Raw genomic sequence first — 20174 nt, 5'->3', positions numbered from 1 at the left:
TTACTTCAATCGTATTACTTACCGTTGGCAGCTGTTGCGTTGTTGCGAGTATTCCGTCTACCCGGTTGTGAGGGTAGCTCCCCGGTGACCGTCTGAGGTGGTTGTTGTGATTGTCCCATCGTTCCTAGAGAACCAACGGATGGCGCATGTACCGGTTGCTGTGGTAGGAACGGTGATTGAGCAAGTACTACTGCTGGCTGGGACTGCTGTTGCTGCTGCTGCTGCGGTCTTGCTGGTGGAGGTGTGACTCTTGGCGAAGGTCCATTCCGGATCACATCATCGATGATGTCGTCTACCGTAGTGCGTCCATCTTTTTCGAGCAAACGACGAGATTTGCGTGTGTTGGCAGATGGGTGCACAAACTCTTCTCTAGATGTCTCCGAAGCCGGTGATGGAATGCTTTGAGTTTCCACCGGCGGTTGTGGTGCTGGACAAGAAGTGGTGGGTTGCATTTGCACGGTACTGATGGTGCTTGCAGTAACATTAGTCACAGACGAAGCAACGGTGGTTGATGTTGTCACTGGAGCTGGAGCAGCACCAACTGTCGAAGTAGCTACTGTGCTGGGAGTTTGATTCTTAATGGTCAGAATCAGTCTCGGACGTGTTCCATCGGTTTGCTGATTGTCACCGGCGACAACTTCTTCACCTGAATCATCATGGAACTCATAGACATCAGAACCAGAGTTCGAAGACTTGCCTTTACCGTCAGATGGCATGGCTGGATGTACATTAGTGGTAACACCTCTTGAACTGCCACCTCTTGCGCCACCACGTCCTCTTTTGATACCAGCCTTTGCACCTCTCCTAGATACAGTAGTAACTTCTGGTTCTGGAGCTTTATCTGGTACTGTTGTTTGTTTTATAGTCGAAGGCATACTTTCCGAAGTTTTCCTTCCACCACGGCGACCTCCTCGTTTGCCTCCACGGGTAGAAGCTTCTGGAATTACGCTTTCACTAGAGCCTTCATCCACATCGTTTTCCTCCTTCGTTGAAGGATTTACATTCACTTCTGTCGGGTTCAAATTTCTCTGCACCACCGATGGTGCTTGTTGAACGTCCGTCGATGATGGTGCTGTTGTCGATAATTTAGTTACTGGTTCAGGACTCTTCTTATCCGCTTTAGACAGTTCCCCAACTTGAGTTTTAGATACACTTGCATCATTTCCTTCCGACTTATCCTCCCGGTTGCTCAAATCATCTTTGTTCTGTTCGGAGGTAGCCTCTAGAACATCATCCTCGGAACAAAGCGTCTTGATAACCGAATCGATAAACGTATCTTTTGAAGACCAGTAGTCACTGTCTTCTTTCGAATCGCCCTCTTGGTCTTCTTGGTCGATACCAAGAACATTACCAGCACTGGAATTGTCAGGAATTTTGGCTACATTTTCCTCTGTCAACATGGATTCCGGTAAAGGCTTTGTTTTTGTCTCAACCATGGCGTTATCTGTTTTAGAAGCTGTCTTATCGTCCAACGGTGCTTGTGTTTTATCTGCAGCCACACTGGATGTCTTCTGTAGGTCAATGCCCGGTTTGCTTTCTTTGCTGGTTTCCGTTGCATTATCCGTAGTACTAGCAACAGAAGCAACTGTCGATTGAGATAGCAGATTCGGATTCGAAGTGATGGTAGGTGTGGTATTTGAAAGCTTACTATCTTCCTTTGATTTCTGACTCAGAGACGAGACGATAATATTACTCGAAGGTGTTGCTACAGGCGACGACAGTCGAGGCGATTGAGGAACCGAGCTCAGATTCGTCTGAATAATCGGTTGTTGCTGTGGAACGAACTGCTTGACTGGATGCTGAATATAAACCGGCTGTTGGTGAATGATAGTTTTCGTTGGAGTACCAGGCAACGATGGTTTCTGACCGGACTCCATGGATTTCGTATTGTGAATGACGTATGTAGTCACAGGAATTGCAGTTGAGGTTACAACCATCTTGGAACCAGAGCCAGTGTTTGATGTAATCTCGTTTCCTAGCACCGGCATTGATGCTGTGCTCGACATAGAGGTTACGATGCGAGTACCTGGGGCCATTCCAAGATTAGCGAACGTGTTAATGGGCTGCTTGGATGGAGCAGGTTCGTTAACTTTTGGTGGCGACGGAACAACTTTCGATTGTGTAACAACGGGGAAGCGTGGTCCAACATGCATTGCTTGATTCATTTGACTTGTCTTCGGAGCAAACTGACTGTTGGAGGTTGCTGATGAAACAAGGATGTGACCGCTTGGCTGATGAATTAGCATGGGATGTGAACCCATAACTGGACTGTGTTGCGGAGACTGGCGGTTAGGTATAATTTGTGGTCGTATTAGATTAGGACTTGTTGCCGTCGGAGAAGATGTTCTCATGAATGGTGATTGAGGCTGAAGTTGAAGCTTCGGCGATTGCAGTCTCGGATCATTTGCAATCGGACCACGCGGAGACATGACCGCAGTATCAAGTGGTTGATATGCAATGTGTTGCTCAGGGATGCTGATCGTGGGTGGTGCTTGCATGATGTACTGTTGCCGAATTTGTGGTGGTTGAACACCAACCATTGTCGCCTTCTGTGTAACGGACAAAACGGGCTTCACCTGAGTTGCCTGGGAAGACGACGAAAACACTACAATTGGTTGAGACGATGACGACGCTATGGTGGAAATTACTTTGTTCGGTGCATCTTTGATAGTTCCCACGGTAGTTGCTGTACTTGTTTTCTGACACTGCATTATAATTGGGGCTTGAATTGGCACCGCCGGCTTCGAAATTGGAACTGGATGCTTGGACGCTACAGTTGAACCAACTTGAGGAGCGTCTGCTACAGTAGGTGATGTCTTAGTAATCACAGTGGATACTGGCGTTGCCTCTGCTGCAACTTTAGCAGACGTACTACTTGTAATCTGAACATTTTTACCTGGCGTGTCAGGCATTTCCAGTTTGTCGTATTTCTTTGCTGAATCAGGACCAGGAATTGTGCTAGCCTCCGACAACGGTTTACCTATCTGACTAAGATCTACATCGGGCGTCTTGGGAGGATTATCAAACCGCAGTAAACTGGCAGGATGGTCATCGTCAGCTACATCCTCGGTATCAGTATCAATTTGTAAATCGTGCTCTGACTGCGGTGTATCAGGTTTCATATCGAGCTTTATGTGTTCTTCTGTGTTCAAGCTCAAAATTGCCTTTTTCATCTCCTCATCATCTTCTTCGGGGATCTGTGGCGGATCATTGTTCAACTGCGAAGAAGATTCCTCAACTGGATCGATGGAGTAATCAATAGAGAAATCAGGAGTATTTGATGTTCCAAAGCTTTCTCCCAGCAATGCCGCTACGGCATCTTCCGTTTCCTCCTGTGAAATTACCGCCCTAGATTTCTCCTCGATCTTCGATTCGTCTGACTTGTCTTTAGTTTCGTGGACAACGTCCATAATTTTTTGATCTTCCTTGGTACTCTTCTCAGTAATGAATTCTCCCGAAATAGACAACACCGCTTTTTCGTGAAGTTGTTGATCGATCTCTCCGAAAGCCGGAATTGTCTTTTCCAATTTTCGTTTCGATGGGGCTGAATTGAGCGCATCGTTATCGTCTGGATTGATCGACGACTTTTCTGTCTCCAGTTCCTTGGTTGGAGTTGAACATGCTAGCTCTCGGCCTGTTGGAGTTGATGGGGACATTTGTCCAGCTGGAATCGACACTGATGTTGGCAGCGCCGATTGTCGATTCGAACATGGGGGACTATCTTCCATCAAACACGGTAAACTAGGCGATTGTTTGCTCATGTTGTGTTTAGAATCTTCCTGTTGAGCCGAGATGATATCCAAAGAAAGTTTGTTGGCCGTAGGCGTAAATGGAGTTGTAATCGGGGGATTCGTGTGATTTGCACTGCTGCTACTGCTGCTGTGATGGTGCTTATGTTTCTCATCTTTACCGCGTTTCTTCTTTTTCTTTTTCTCTTTGCGACTATGATCCGATTCCTTCTTTTCACTGAACGATGTCTCCATACTGTCGTCACCATCGGTAAATCGGAACACATCCATCACATCTGCCGTAGATTGTTTACCACTTGTAGCAACCGTCGAAGTGGGTGATGCATCGTCAGCCTTTTGATCGGAATCACTCATTAGTTGGGCCTCCAATGCACGGCCTGCCTCGTCCAAATCTACACTGTTCTCTTCTTCCTTCATAGTCATCGCAGCTCTCAACTTTTCGCGCTCACGTCGCTTTCGTTCCTTCCTGCGTCTGGATTCTTCCTTCATTTTCTCTTTCTCCGTCATTTCTCCATCGTTTGGTTGGTTTTCCAGGGATTTCGTAGTTTCCTCAGACTTCACTTCCAGCTGCTGTCCAGTCGGTTCTTGCTTGACAGAGACTTCTGTTTCTACGGAAGAATGCTGTGATTCTTCGTCTGAGATGGGTCCAAAAATGTCTTCCATTTTCTCCTCCCGTTTCGTATTAGATGTTACAATGTCTGGCAGTTTAATACCATCTTTATGTTTATTTTTCGATTTCTTGGATTTGCCAGATCTTTCGTATTCCTCCTTCGAGCGATCACGCCGTTTGTCTTTCTTGCCACTGTGCTTTTTCTTCGAACTAGCATACATTTGATCATCTGTAGTTTTCTTCAGTTCATCGAACACCGAACCACTCTCATCACGAGGGGAATGTTCCTTCTCACTCTTAACTTCGGTCTCCGAGCCTTCAAGTGTCTTGTGTCGTTTTTGTTTCTTCTTGTGTTTCTTCTTCGACTCCGAATGACCATAAATCATTTGATCGACAGCCGAGTTAACTGTGTTCTCGATCTCTGCACTAACTGCCGTGGTTACATTCGGTTCTCCTTCCGAAGAAACCGGATCACACAGTTGACCCAGACGCTCTTTGGCAAAAGTCAACCGGTCAGCCATCAGTTCCTTCTTGATCATGGTACTAGGAATGATTTCAGATTTTACGATACTTTTGACTACATCATCGTCCGAAACGTCACTAGTAATGAGTGCCGATGGGGGCTGAACTTTTGCCTCTGCCTTGATTTCTACCTTGCTTTCAACTGGTTCCTGAGTGTTGTCTTCCTCACTCTTAATCTCCTGTTTGATAGCCATAACGCTTAACTTACTTCCGAACGAATGTGACTGATTGTTATCCCTTGTGACATTCAAACTCTCGAACTCGCAAACACGTTTATGTCGAGTAACCGAACCGTTATCTTCCGAATCGGAGTCCGACTGGATTCTCGTTGATCTATAATTCTTTCGAGAGCTCTTCTCACCCGATCTACGCCGAGGCGTATGAGGGGCATGTCTTCTTGGGTGATCGAGGTCGGAACTTTCATCGTCACACAAATTATTCAGGCGATCACGATTACTACGGATACGACGACTGTGTTCCTCCTCTTCCGAATCGGATGCCAAAGGTTCTTTCGGCTGACGTCTGATTCGTGGTGTTGTAGGTAGATGATCGTCGTCATCGGAGGTCGTAATCATGCCACTCTTATTGTGTCGATCCTTGTGATTATACTTGCTATTTATTGTGGTATCGGAGTTCATACCGTCAGTGTCGGAATCCTCATCCCAGCTCTTGGAACGATTCTTTCCTTCACGTTTAGCACGACTTCGCTTCAATTTGGAGAACTTTTCTTTAATTTTCTTTTCCTCTTCCTGTTTTTGCATGTTTTTACAGGAACGTGCTTTCACTTTATCGTACATAGAGATATTCGGTCCTTCATCGGGGATGTCGAAAATCGAATGCTTCTTAGGCTCATCCGAGTCATCCGTATCCGAACTGTTAACTGATTTCACTCGGCTGTTGTTGGTACGATTTTTCTTTTTCTTGCCATCTTCATCTGGGGATGATTCTGCTAGACTAAATTTGCGATCATACTTCTTGTAGTCAACTCCGCTTTCACTGTGATATCGTTTGCCATAGTCCTTGGAACTATTGTGCTCTTTCTTGTGATGTAAGCGACTCAGCTCTTCTTCATCACTGGTGGATCGATGATCGGCAAAGTTTTCAACCGAAAAATTCTCACTCTGTGTGTTCTCCTTGTCTCCGAATGATTCTCGTTCTTTTTTAGATTTATGCTTCTCGTGATAGCGATCCTTCTTCTTGTGATGATGCGTGTTATGTATATGCTCTTCAACCGGGAATGTGATTTCTTTCCGCCGTTCTTCCAACATAAACTGCTGCTTATCATCAAGACTCTCGTGTCTTCCACCACCACTGCCAAGAACATTCGGTTGAGACACTGATTTTTCCGACGAACTAGACGACACCGAAGATGACTTGGACGCTTTATCGGTTCGATTATGACTCTTATGGTGCTTTTCCTTTCTGCCATCTCTGCTGGAATCTCGTCGATCGGAAATCCGATTATTGTCCTGATTCTCCTGTTTATGTTTCTTCAGGGCATTAGCATCCTCCATTGGAGAGTCATTGCTATCCGGTGAGCTAAGACGCCGTTTCGATGAATTTCGGACAGGTGAATTACTTCCCCCAGAACTACCAGTATCACGACGACCTTTGTGATGTTTCGATAGTTCTTCGCAGGCAGTTTTCGTTGAAACGAATCCTCCATCGTCCGATGAGTGTTTCATTTGCTCGTTTACCAGATTATCGCCATCTTTATCCCGTTTGTTTCTTTCAACCCTCTCACTTTCCTCTCGTTCTTTCGGTGATTTCCGCTCTAGCTCTTTTTCTCGCTCCGATTGTTTAGCTCGTTCCTCTTGCAGTCCTCGTTCATCTTCCTCTTTCTCCTTTCTCCTCGGTTCTTCTAATTCTTTTGTCTTCTGTTCCTGATTTCGTTTCGATTCTTCTTTCTCACGTTGCAACCGTTCCTCTCCAGGTTTACGTTCTTTCTCCTTCTCCTTTTCATCGCGCTCTTGTACGTCTTTCTCTTTCCGACTGTGACTTCCGCTTCGGGGATTCACGTTGTTCAGCGGGACATCTAACTTCAAACGATCGAACTCATTTGCATCATCTGATACGTCTTTTTGTGGACCAACCCTAGAGACAGCGACTATCGTCGAGCTACCTGTACTGCTAGTACTGTCACTGGAATGTCGGTGACTGTGTCCATGGCTATGGTTGTGCCCATGGTGATGATTTGATTTGTTCTGTTTGTTGCTGCTGTGTTTCCCACTAGAACCGCCACTAGCCGGATGCTGCTGATGAGCATGGTGATCGTCATCGGTAGGTGAAGCTTCGTCTGCCTTCAAATCCGGCAATGAAGGATGATTAGAGGAGGTAGTTGGCGTCAACGATGGTGTAGTGGAACCAGTTGAGCTTGTCGAGCACGAAGAAGCCGTCGACAGTTTCCGTCGATCTTTATGATGTTTGCTTCCAGAACCAACACTACTTTGTTTGTCCTCTTTCTCACTACTGTTACTACTACTGTTACCGACGCCTTGATTAGTATTAGAACTATTGGAATGCTGGTGTAACCCATCTATGGAAGTACTCGATGATACAGGCGGTATACTGCTGGGCCTAATGGTACCGCAATTTGTACTACCAGGTGGAGCTGTCGTAACTGTAGAGCTTCTATGACTGCTAGAAGATACCGGTATTCTCGCCGGGATAGTGGCGGGGTTACTAGTAGTGATGTTACTGGATGAGGCGGATGGAACTGTTCCGAACATTGTCGATGTGGCGGTGTTGTTGGCCACAGTCGTCTCAACTGCGGCTGACGAAAACGACGATGATGATGATGACGACGAAGAAGAAGAAATCATTGAGGATACTTTCACTGTTGCTATGCTCGTTGTCGTTGCAATAGTTGTCATAGTTGTTACCATTGCAGATGATTCATTTAAGCTAGTGCTACACCTACTGCTAGTACTCGTTAGATTATTACTATTACACGTTAAATTATTATTGTTGTTACTACTAATATTTGTACTTGCTTTTTCCGTTAAACTAATACTTTTGTTTAAAACATTGGTCTTTGGTTTATTTGCTAGGGTAGCCGAAGTGCTCCTGCACAATGTTGTTGTTGTTGTTGCTGTTGTTGCTGCTGCTGCTGAGGCTCCGGTTGCTGTGGTGGTACCAGAGAAAGTAATGGGAGTTATTGCATAACTACTCGGAGCAACGCTCGCTAGTGTACTTGTACTGGTGAAAGTGAGTGACGAGGGAAAGGAAGAAGAAATGGAAAACGTACTGCTTGCGTCGGATGTGGAGGAAGTGTTCGTGGTTCCACTGTTGGTACTAGAAACGACCGAATTGGCTGAGCCTGCTGCCGCAGAAGACGTCACAGACGCTGCACAGGCGGTGCTAGTAGGAACAGATGTTGTAACAGCTACCGATGGCATTGTTGGTGGATGACTCGGGAACGGATACTGAAGCCCAGATTTCACCGACGGATTTGGACTGTTGTATGGCTGGGGACTGTTCATGGGTGATCCCGAGGTGCTACTGCTACCAAGCCGTTGTAAACTAGTTGCCGGTGGTGTTTGCGCTTTTAGCGCGTGCAGAGGAGACTGCGATGCTAGGATCGTGTGAACCGGTGAAACGGTTGCCGAGTTCGCTATGCCGGTGGTGTTGAAATTCACAGTGCTCTTGGCGTAACTGGTGAAGACACCGGGCTCGTATTTATCGCTGATGTTTTCCAATCGTTTGAGATCCTCGTCAAAGATTGATTTTCGCGATAAAAGAGACTTGACTATATCGGATGGAGGGACTTCGTGCACGTCAAGTTCGAGCAGTTTATGTCGGAACGATGACGTAGAAGACGACGACACATTCGATACGGGTGATTGATTCAAACTACCCGCAGTCACCGCAGAACTGATGTGGTTGTGGTGGTACATGTTATGACTGTGGTGTCGATCATTGAAATGATGATCAGTGGAGGTGTTATTCGGCCGAGTTTGACTGTTGCCGGACCATTTTTCGTACATTTCATCAAGCCTGTTGATTCGTTCTTCCAGAGAAGGTGAAATAGATGGACCATCATCGGAGTCACTCGAATTAGAACTGACCGACGGAGCTCGCAGTGGACTTGCGGGAGCTTGGATTCCATGCTCCAAACTATTTACGGTACTGGAACAGCCGGAAGCCGATGCGGGAGTCGTGCTGCTGCTTCCAGAGTTCGGGTTCTGTGGTATGACCAGTGACAGTTTGGTTGCGTGCGTGGGCGGTGGACTTGATAGTGTGTTATTTAGTAGACTAGAATTAGATGAAAGCGAAGATAAACCACTCATAGCAGCACCGGACGATGTGGTATGCAAAGAACTCAGAGCACTTTGGGCCGATGAACCGGACACGCTAGAAAACTGTGCTGTTGTTGTTGTTGACGTTGACGTTTGCTGAAGCGATGCACTGGACAAGACACTTGTCGACGAATGCGAAGAAACAGGAACAACCAGGGATGGCTGGAGCTGCTGCTGTTGATTCTGCAACCGATACTGCTGTAGGAACTGTATCGCAAATCGTGGCAACGGTAGACTCATAGGTTCTTGATTGTAGGAGCGACTCGTTGGTATCCGTCGTGGTTCGCTGGGTGGTAGATTCTCCGGTCGTTCATCACAGAGAGGTGTTCCGGGTCGTGAACCATCTGCGCTCTCACCACCGCTCGCCTCGTGAGAGTGTATCGAGTGTAGCTGGTGGCCCCGACCTCGTGACGAATGGTGATGCTCATTCGACGACAACGCCGAGATCCCGGAACTCGCAATGACGGTCATACTGTTGTCACTGTTCAGAATCGTTTTTCGTCGTTTGCTCGAATGCGTATAGGGATGTCCACTATCTAGGTGTGATTGTTGTAAACTGGAAGAACTATTACTACTACTGCTACCATGTCTTTGTTGCAACGGTGTGCTGTCAGTGGACGGTCTTCTGCTATTATTGTTACTATGCATAGATGAAGGCGTTGATTGGCTTGATAATGATTTTGATTGCTGCAGGTTGCAGTCTGAGAGCCGCCGCACCTCGACGCACTTTCTGTGATGCGAGACCGCGGATGAGGAGGAGAAACCAGACTGCACACTATTCTCACTACTGTTATGATGGTGGTGGTGATGATGGCTATTGTAATGGTTGCTACTGTTACTACTGTTGTAGTGGTGATGTCCGCTCGTTCCACCAACGTTCCCGCTGCCAGACGATGCCGCCGTTGGATCACACGTTCCACTAGCCGTATCGTTGGCTATGTTGGATGGAATAACAACAGCAGAAGAAGAATAATGGGGATGATGATGATCAGATGGGTCACTGCCGTGGTGAGCATCTGAATTGTATTTGATACGTTTCTTTGGACTCACTAACTCATCACCACTGGACGGGCATTCTTCTAATTGTTCTAAAATATGCACTCTTTCTTTCTGTAAATATCGTATATCACCTGGAAATTTCGGATCAGAGAATGAAAAAGAAAAATGGAAAAAAAGGAAATCGAAAGATCCATCAGTATGCTTTCCGTTGAGTTTTTAACGTGCTCATTGAATGAGGAGTTGGATGGCACATGCATTGACTCGTTTAAGTTGATGTAACTTATTTGTCGGACTCAATTCATCGCTACACTAAATCCTCGTTTTAAGTGATTAATTCGTTCAGGAATACTGTTTATCTTTATTTTTCATATGGAAATATTACATCTTTAAGTAGACCGAATCATTCCAGAATTCATTAATTTCCAGAATACTTAAAGTCGATTATGACAGTGTTCAGATGTTGACAATCAAAAAAGATAATCGAGTATTTGAAAGAAAATCACCTGAATTGGTCATTAGAACGAGAATTTAGTGCATGCATATAAAAAAAAACCCTTTGAAGTAGATATTGAACGAATCCTCATCACACATGTGGCAAATGAAGGTACAAAACACTTACCTGGACTTTTCTCACTTCGCTTTCGACCCAAACCGGCGGGTAGTTCAACATCCCCCAAGCGGGACTGTATAGACGAAGATAACCCACTCGATGTCACAACCGGTGGGGGTGAATCCGAGGTCGTCGGCGGTTGCAACCGATCATGGGCACTGCTTCTCGTGTGACTGCTGCTGTAACCGTCGTGCTCGTACGCATCTTCGTGCGAACTAGCTGCCGACCCTTGACTGTACTCGTCGTAGCTACGAAACTTCCGCTCGTTGCAACCGCCACTGTGAGTGCTGTTTGCATTGTCCAGATAATAATCGTCGTTCGAATATCGAACGATTCGAGATCGTGTACTGGGATTGTTACCGGTGGCATTCCCTCGACTTGACGATACGGGTGACGGATCCAGTCTCGGCGAGACGGCTCCACCGAGACTCAAAGGATTACTGGGTCGACTGAAAGAGGCAGCCCTACTTCGGCTTGATCCTTCCACGTAACGACTGTTTCCATAACGACTGCTGGAGCTGGTTTCGAAACGGGGTGAACCGAACGACGCGTTAGATTGTTTGTCGAGTTTATCAAAAAATGCATCTTGACACTCGCGCGAGGCAAAATCCACTTGCAATTTTCGTCCGCGTAAAGTCGCACCACGCATCTCCTTCACAGCTACCTGGGCGCACTGAACCTGCTCAAAAAACACTAGCGCCAACTTTCGATCACGGTCAATAGTCACTTGAGAGACGGCACCGAAATGATCGAACTGGGACTTCAAATAGCCCTCCCCCACACTATCCGCGATTCCGTCGATCCATACACAATTGGTGGGCATCGATTTACCAAACCCCAGCTTGATTCGATTACTGCCCAAATGTTCACCGTCCATTTTACGCATGGCTTTCACTACACTAACAATGTCCGAATATTGACAAAAGGCGTACGCACTAACACCCTGCTTCTTGATGTCGATTTCGATGATTTCGCCGAAACAATCGAAGTGCTTGCGCAACTCACTCGCCGTGATGTCCTTCTCGAGGTTTCCGATGAACAGAGTTCGGGTGGACTTAGGGTGGTACTCGTCCAACTCCGCCTCGTACGGCCGAAACTCGTTATCGTCAACGTCGTAGCCCTGATACGGTGCTACTTCAATCTTGCAACCGAAAAACAGCTTGTCGTGGGACACCTCCAGTGCTTTCTCAACATCCTCCGGCTTCTTGAAGCACACCAACGCGTAACGGTCGGTACTCTGACCAACAACCTTCACCCATGTTACTTTGCCGTGTTTCTTGTACTCGTGAAATAATCCATCCTTCAACGAAGTGTCCGACGATCGTGCTGGTAGATTTCGTACGCAAATTGCTAGCGGTCGATTATCCTCCGAGTGACAATTTAGATTGCCGCCACCTGAACCGCTGCTACTACTCGCACCGGAGCTACTGCCACCATTATTATTGCTGTTATTACTGACGGTTACCGCAGACTGAAGATTTCCCCGGTTGCAGATTTGCTCACGGTCTAATCGATCCGAACGACCTTCTCGACCACTACCGAATGGAGCACTGCTGTTGCCTAGTACAAGAGTGGCAGGACTTCTTGTAGTCGACGAAGTCTCGTTCGATTGGCTGGTGGTAGTACTGTTGGTGGACGAACAGGAACTACTCGGTGATCGTGACCGGGATCTCGAGTTTGATCGATCACTTCGGCTGTTGTGCGTGAGTTGCGAGGAATGACCACTAACACCAGTAGCACCGATGTGATTGTGATGATGTCCACCCGTATGATGATGATGATAATAATGCGGTAGGTGAGATGACGAGATCGGAGACGTTTGCCGCGAATGGTGTGAAGAATGATGGTGCGGCTGCGACAGCGACTGGTGATGATGTCCGCCGTCACTGGGCGATTCCGAGTCGGACGAGCGTGATTTTAGCTTTTTCTTGGAACCCAACTTATCATAGCTGTTGTTGTTAATGCGCTCGTTGGTTGCAGCAGCACTGCTGTTGACCAATAACCCGGCCGCTGCGGGATTCGATGGTTGCAATGCCGACGGCGACGGGGACAGCGAGGACGCCGACACCGGATTAGAATGATCCGGCAGGACAACCGCACTGTAGATATTGCGGGTGGGTGTCACTGGGCCACCGGAGGACTGATGCTGTGAGATCGTTAGGTTATTGGCGCTGTCGTTGGCGGTGTTGGTGCTAGTATTGCCGTACCAACTACTGCTGGACGATAACCGATGATGATTGATTGGGGTCGATCTGTACGAGCGGATTGACAAACAGAAGATGGCCCGTGGTTTCGGATGAAGACCGTTGTCATAGTGATCGCAGTGTTTCGATTGGTGTTGTTGTTTGGAGGTTGATTGTTTGTATGATCAGAGTAGAATGGGAAGAGAAAGAATAAAAAAAAGTTGTAATTAGTGAATATTATTCGCCATGGTTGTGGAACGTATTGATGATTTGATGTAGTAAGAAATGAATAAATGAATGAATGAGTTCATCGAATGGCTGAGGTGATACTAATGGTTTGAGGTGCGTTCAAAAATTCGAAACAAACCGAAAACGCGACGCGACGATCAATTTTACACGAACTAAATGATTGACAGAAAATAAACAGAGATAAACAAATATCACTGTGTAAGTGTGATTGCTCTCGCGAGTCAGACGAGTGCAAATCTTTGAATGGAAGACCAGTTCTTTCTAATCAGCTTGTGTCGGCGACAGAATCGCCCCCCTTGGGGTACAGAGTTACTTAGATTAACAGAATACAACAGTACAAAACAAAAACACGTGCAGACGAGCTGGAATAGAAGTGTTATCTGGTGAAACAAAAAAAAACAAACAGAACAAAACAACGCAGCACAATATCTAGTTACCCAATCAGAAAGAAACAGAACAAAATAATAACAGCTATCCTGTTATTTTGATTTAATTACCTCTTTTTATAATATTTCATAATTTAAGTAACAAATTTTAACAACATCCTTTCGACATATGTCAAAAAATCGTATTATTTTAAAACTATTTAGTGGTAAAACATTGTTAGAGTTTTGTTATGTCTTTCGTAATGGGAAAGTGTAGTACTACATTGTTATTCGCGAAAAATTTCGATTATACATGCAGGGTTTGTTGATTTTTTTTTCTACTTTTAGTAATATTTCTATCGAAACAAGCACAGATATGCAGAAAAGCAAATGCAAATAATTAAGAGTAGTATTGCTAAGACTCACGACTGAAATTTTTACTTAAAACTGAATAAATAAATTGTAAATTGAGACTTAATTCTCCATTGACAGTTTCACAAAAACAAAAACACCACAGCAAATCATGTAAATTTACGCCTCGATAGATTAAAAACGATATAAAATTACAAACCAAAATATGTAACATTTTTACCTGTCAGTTATTTCACAGCTAATTTGACGAAATGTGAACTCGAAGCAGACAGAAAATGGTTATGAGTGTGATATCAAGTCAACACTCCCAAAAATATGGCATGCTTCGATTGAAGTCAAATGTAATTTTCAAATTTTCCAAGAATCGAAGCCATCAAAGCTGATCTCAATGCGCGATTGCTGAAGTATGAAGATTTAGTAAACATATTGGATCAAACTTTTTTAATTTTTATACATTAACTACACTGCCCATACTTGCATATCAGTCCCATATGGAAAATCGGCATGTCGAGAAAAAGACGATCAAAAATTTATTTCCAATTTTTTTGATTTATTGTGCTACCTTATGCTAAATCATGGTATTATTACATGGAATATCGGTAATACACCTTTGCTATTCCAATATTGCAACAAATGAAATTATTGAAATTTGCACTGAATGGGACTGACATGCGGGTACTTTGCATATGGGACAGACATGAGTTGATATTTTTTTCACATTTTATTGAACAAACCCAAAACTTTTATTGCAATTTCTTAGAGTATGTATATTGAGTTCATTCCTCAAGCTAACTCAAAATTGGCGAAAATCGATATGGGACTGATATGCGAGTATGGGCAGTACATCCCTCATCTAACAAGCTAAAACTAAGTTTATAACTGAAAGATTTGAAAACAGTAATGCGCACTAGAGATAAGCAATCCGGTTGAAAAGAACTAGTTCTTCTGGAAGCATGTAAGGACAAAACGATAGTTCACTTGCCTTTTCTAAGTAAATATAAGTATTGATAACTGTGTAACGGCCATCGTTCTTAAGAATGCAGTAGAAATTGTATGTATTAACGACCTCTGAGAAAGTGTACAAAAGTGAAGGATTACTACTTTAAATACATGCAGTAGAGTTACTGCACTTACTACTAAACATTTTGTTTCTAACGAAATATAATTATTTGCTTTCGTATTGTTTTCTCTGATACATACGAAATTTCTAAAGAACGAATGAACTGTTCAGGAGAACTAGTTCTCTCGGTAGAATTATCGAATGCTGAACTGCTCTTCTAAAGAAACTGTTTCGCCCATCTCGCATGTGCATTTAGCAAAAACCGGCGCCCATGAGGTATCAAAACCAGAATGACTGAAGTTTATGACGTTCAACAGAAAACGCAGAAATCAACTCTACAGTTGATACCCTTTTGCACAGAAGTATTTCAAAAACAATACTAACTACGCCCACTAATAATAAGCTTCCCACTTCGTCAATTCGTCAAATACCTGCATTTTACAAGAATGACCTAAATATGTGGCATTTTCACAGGAGACACGTAAAATTACATGTTTTAACTCTAAAAAAATATCAAAATGAATGATATTTAAAATGTGGAATAAATGTTGAACCCTGGTTTACGGTTCAATGCTAGGGCGTTGGTCTTACAAGTCAGTTGTCGTATGTTCAAGCCCTGACCCGGAAGGATCCCTAGTATCTGTAGAATTTGCAATGGTTTTGTACGCTATGAGTCGACTGCGAAGTCCGTTGAAACAGAATGTAAAACAAGGTTTTGTTCCGAATAAATGTTAAAATTTTTAATGTTTCATTTTTGACGCTCAAATATTGCTGTCCCAGGGGACCTAAATTTACACGATTTTTTCTTAGAGAGTACGCAGACTATTCTGGATTTTCGAAAAAACTTTTTTTGCGCTTCAAAAGTTCAGTTTAAAACAGTGTTGATTCTGGATGGTTACTTTTTTTTTCATGCTGACATCGATGATCGCAGAGAAAAATTGGCTAAGAACGTTTATTGCCCATATTCTGATATGCATGTCCCATATGCAAAAACGGCAAGTTGAGAAAAAAAGGGATCAATTTTATTGTTCGATTTTTTTATGTTCTGTGATACAAAACACTAAATTTTGGTACTATTGGACCAAATATTGGTAATATGGAACTGATATGCAAGTACTTTGCATATTGGACAAACAAGAGTTGATATTTTGATCCCATGTAACTGATTAAACCCATAATAGAAAATTCTATTGTTCAAATTTTACTTGTACAAACTACATAGCTGTGAACGACACAATGCAATAAAAATGTAAGTATGAAGTTTCAATTTTATTTACTCTAACAACCCTTCAAACTAGAACTCAAACATACCACTCAAATTAAGGCACAAATTCACAATCACACGCTTGTGTATTTGTATTCTAAATGCACATCTATAGCTATAGCTATATCTGATCTAGACCTTCTGTTTTAGTTTTTGCAACGACTGAGTGGAAACATATATTGGAGAAACCAACTGATTGATAAACTTAACAGAAAAGATGATTTTCTGGAAAAAGACATGCTCAGAGACAGGACTCGAACCTGCGTTATTATGCATTCCGTGCATACGCGCTACCATTTCGTCACCTTGAACCTTGTGATAGACACAGCTCTATAACACGGTTAGGCATGGTAGAACATCCTGTTCAGCTCCGACCTGTACCATAAATACAGGTTTTGTTTGTATTTTTGGCGTCCAGAGCAACTGCATGACAATACAACAATCGGCATCATGCAACCTACCTGGACTCGATTCCCAACTCCGAACATAGAATCAAAAAGTTTTTCTGCCCGAAGAAGCGAATGATCTGAAGGTTAAAACCTCTATAATCGAAACAGAAAAAAAAACAATTGACATTAAAGATCTTCTCAGGGGAAATCAGGCCAGCATCTTGAACATGCATCCTAACAATGTCTCTGATCTTAAGAATATTATACATTACATATTTAGGTTTTTAGGTAAAATTACGGCTTTGATTTAAATATCAACCCGACAAAAAATCATTTTATATTGGTTTTGGTACGAAAAAGTACTTTGAAGAAAACAATTTTAAACAAGCATCAAATAGCGATATAGTTTAAATGGAATTCTTTTGTAATTATGAAAAATGAAACTGTAGATAGATAATATGGCAACTTTTGCAATGTAAATGACTCAGTCACTTCTCTAATTATTTGAACATTTTTGCGCTAATCTCTTATAAATTGAATTGCGTTTTGATTTCAAATGATTGATTTAATAACTAGTTTGATGAGCAAACATTTGAAAACAGATCAATCGAGAGTATTGCTCAAGATTACCAAGGTAACGCCTTGATGGATTATTCAGAGCAAAAGTAAAAGTGGAAAATCAATTCTATTTTTCTGTGTTGTTTGTGAAACCAATATTCATTGGTAAGATCCGAAAACGAATACAAGAATTACAGGTTCATCAGTAACACTATAAATGTTGATTATTGAACAGAGGGATTTATTTCTGTATCATCATTATATCGAATACTTCTCCATTCGAAGCTTTAATATAAGCATCGATAATGAGTGGTAATAATTAGAAAATTCTCATTCTAAATTGAGTAAATGCTGTAGTCTCACTTCATCAATTGAAACCATTTTTCAGAATTCTTCCTTGTTTTTTTTTTAATTCTGATAACTAATGTTATTCTCGTATTGTAGGCAATGCTCAAAATTTTCAGGTACCCTTCATCCAGTATTATAATTCTAATTCAGTTTACCAGATTGAGTTGAAAATTAAGCCCTCGAAAATCTTTTTATTTTATTTCTTCAATGAATGTTTTAAGCCCCTGGTCTTTAGCCTCTCGGGCCTGATTATATGTGCGAGGGTTGGGAATAATACCTAGGTATACTACGTGAAAGGTGATAGTCGTACTCATCATGCTATTTCCGTGCCCCAATGTATACAAATCTTTTAGATTTCGGTAATATCCTGTTATGGGCAAGCTTATATTCTAAATTCCATCCCAGATGGTAGAGTACTCGACGTACAAGTCAGTTGTCGTATGTTCGAGCCCGTCCTGAAAGGATTCTTAGTGCGAATATTATCTGTTTTTTGAACCCTTACCTTAAGGTCATTCGTCTCTTCGGGACAGAAAAACTGTCTTGACCCTATGTGCGGGGTTAGAAATCGAACCCGCGATGAGGGCTGCGTGATAAACATCGACTTACCCATCAATCGAAGATTCTTAGAGTCAAAAGGATCTTAACACTAGCCAGGCAATGATACGCAATGAATCGACAGCAAGATCTGTTTTGAAACAGAGTGTCGAATTCCGCAAAGAATGTTATACAAAAGTTTTTTCCGCATTTTAAATTTTCTTTCCACTTTTCCTTTTTTCCGCATTTTAATTTTGATAACATTGCCACATATCGCTGTCAAATTTACATTAAAAAATTTAATCTTGCTCTCGAACAGACCTTAATACTAATTTTTCTAATTGATTTCAATAAAATCGCAGCTATAACTATGTTACTGTACTGTTCATTATTATTTGAATACTAAGTCTGTCTGAGCAGTTCTGCATCGGAATGTTTTGTAAATATTTTGATGTAGGTTCCCTTCCAAGTTTACCGAAATTGAATTTTGATTCCGGAATATATAAGTAACATAGGTAAAGACAACGTTACACATGAAAAAAACCTTGGTATTATATTCCTGTAGTGGAATTTGACCTTCTGTTTTAACAGATTTCGCAGCCGATTCAGAGTGTACAGAACCATTGCATGGCTGGTGCTACGATCCTACTGACACTACGAATCCTTCCAGGTCGGGGCTCGAACATACGACAACTGGTTTGTAAGACCAGTGCCCTATGCATTCAACCTCCATTCCGGGACGTTACGCATGAAGACGAAGTAAATCGACGCCTTTCAAGCAGCCTACCTGGGTTCGATTCCCAATCCAGCACACATATTGCTAGAGAGGTGAAGGACCTTAATCGTAGCAAAAAAAAACGTTAAGTAAATAACTGATCATCTCAAAGGTCAAGATATAATTAATCTTAAATTTCAACTATGAAGAACATTATTCAATCGCTTAGAGTAGATTCTTCATAAGATTTTTTTTTTCTTGAGTGAGTAATGGTTTTCAATAAAACTCACCCGTAACCACCAGCTCTTGTGGTTTTTTATTCATCCCATAGATTAAGTCGTTTAACAGAATATCTGCTGTCTTTCTCTATAAAACATTGGATTTTACGTAGGTCATGAGATTAGCGAATGAAGAATTTGGAATACAATTGGGTCAATTTAACAATTTGTAGAAATCGCTTTTAAAGAAATTTAGTTTAATTTGGTGGTTTAATTTAGTCGTTTTAACGAGAATTTACCATTACTCATTTAAGTTGTTTGCAATGACAAAGACAAATATATCAAAAATTCACAGAAGGTTTTGGGATAAAATCATTCCCGTCAACATAGTTCCAGTTCTCACAGTATATTACCAATTTGGTGTTGTTCGGGAACTGCATTCACCAAGACCAGGGAAGGTAAAAATAGAAAACGCGTGTACACGGAAGATTCATCAACACAGAATTCTTGTATGTGAGCGATTTTTTCCAGAACCTTCTCTTCTGCGAATATTTATTTATTTATCTTTTCAGCCAGTTTTTTATCTTAGGCATAACGAGCAGTTTTTATAACCATGGGCTCCGTAGTTTTCTAAAAGCCTTCAAGATATTACATACTTTTTTTGATTGAGCGTCGCAAGTAGAATGTTTTACTACATGGAATGAGAAGTACCGGGCCTAACATAGAAAAAGTCGAGTTTTTTTACCGTGAAAACTTTTCAATTCTTCAGTACAATTTCCATCTAGAGCCATCGGTCCTCCAACATTTTGATGTCCTTTGAAAAAAAAAATTGTCAGGGCCTTCAAAATAGGCTTCCATTTCTGCAATGACCTCAGCATTCGACGAAAATTTCTTTTCCCTGGAGAAACCTTTTCAGATTTGGAAATAGATAATAGTTGCTGAGGGCTAGGTCTGGAGAATACGGTGAACCAATCCGTACCGCAAATAATTCAATTTGATCGTTGGTTCTATGCATAAATGCACCAGTGCGACTTTTTCCATAACTTGATGAAAACTACATAGAACTCGTCTGGAACAAACAGCTGTTGCACTATTTATGTACCATTTAATTCCACTATTTCACTGTCACGT

At 42.6% G+C, this 20174-nt stretch overlaps 1 protein-coding gene across 8 annotated transcripts in view; it reads right to left on the bottom strand.

Annotated features, from left to right (window-relative positions):
* Positions 1–20174, bottom strand: part of LOC131427014 (protein split ends) — a 271135-nt gene that overhangs the window by 16971 nt on the left and 233990 nt on the right. For all 8 annotated transcript variants that reach the window (XM_058589878.1, XM_058589880.1, XM_058589881.1 and 5 more), the window contains 2 exons: positions 10798–13040; positions 23–10309 (listed from right to left, as the gene is read on the bottom strand). In XM_058589878.1, coding sequence (XP_058445861.1) covers positions 23–10309; positions 10798–13040 — 12530 coding nt within the window. The remainder of the gene's footprint in view (positions 1–22; positions 10310–10797; positions 13041–20174) is intronic.

This window comes from Malaya genurostris, chromosome 2 (genome assembly GCF_030247185.1).
Source record: "Malaya genurostris strain Urasoe2022 chromosome 2, Malgen_1.1, whole genome shotgun sequence".
Taxonomy (NCBI): domain Eukaryota; kingdom Metazoa; phylum Arthropoda; class Insecta; order Diptera; family Culicidae; genus Malaya; species Malaya genurostris.
This window is presented reverse-complemented; position numbering and strand designations above follow the sequence as displayed.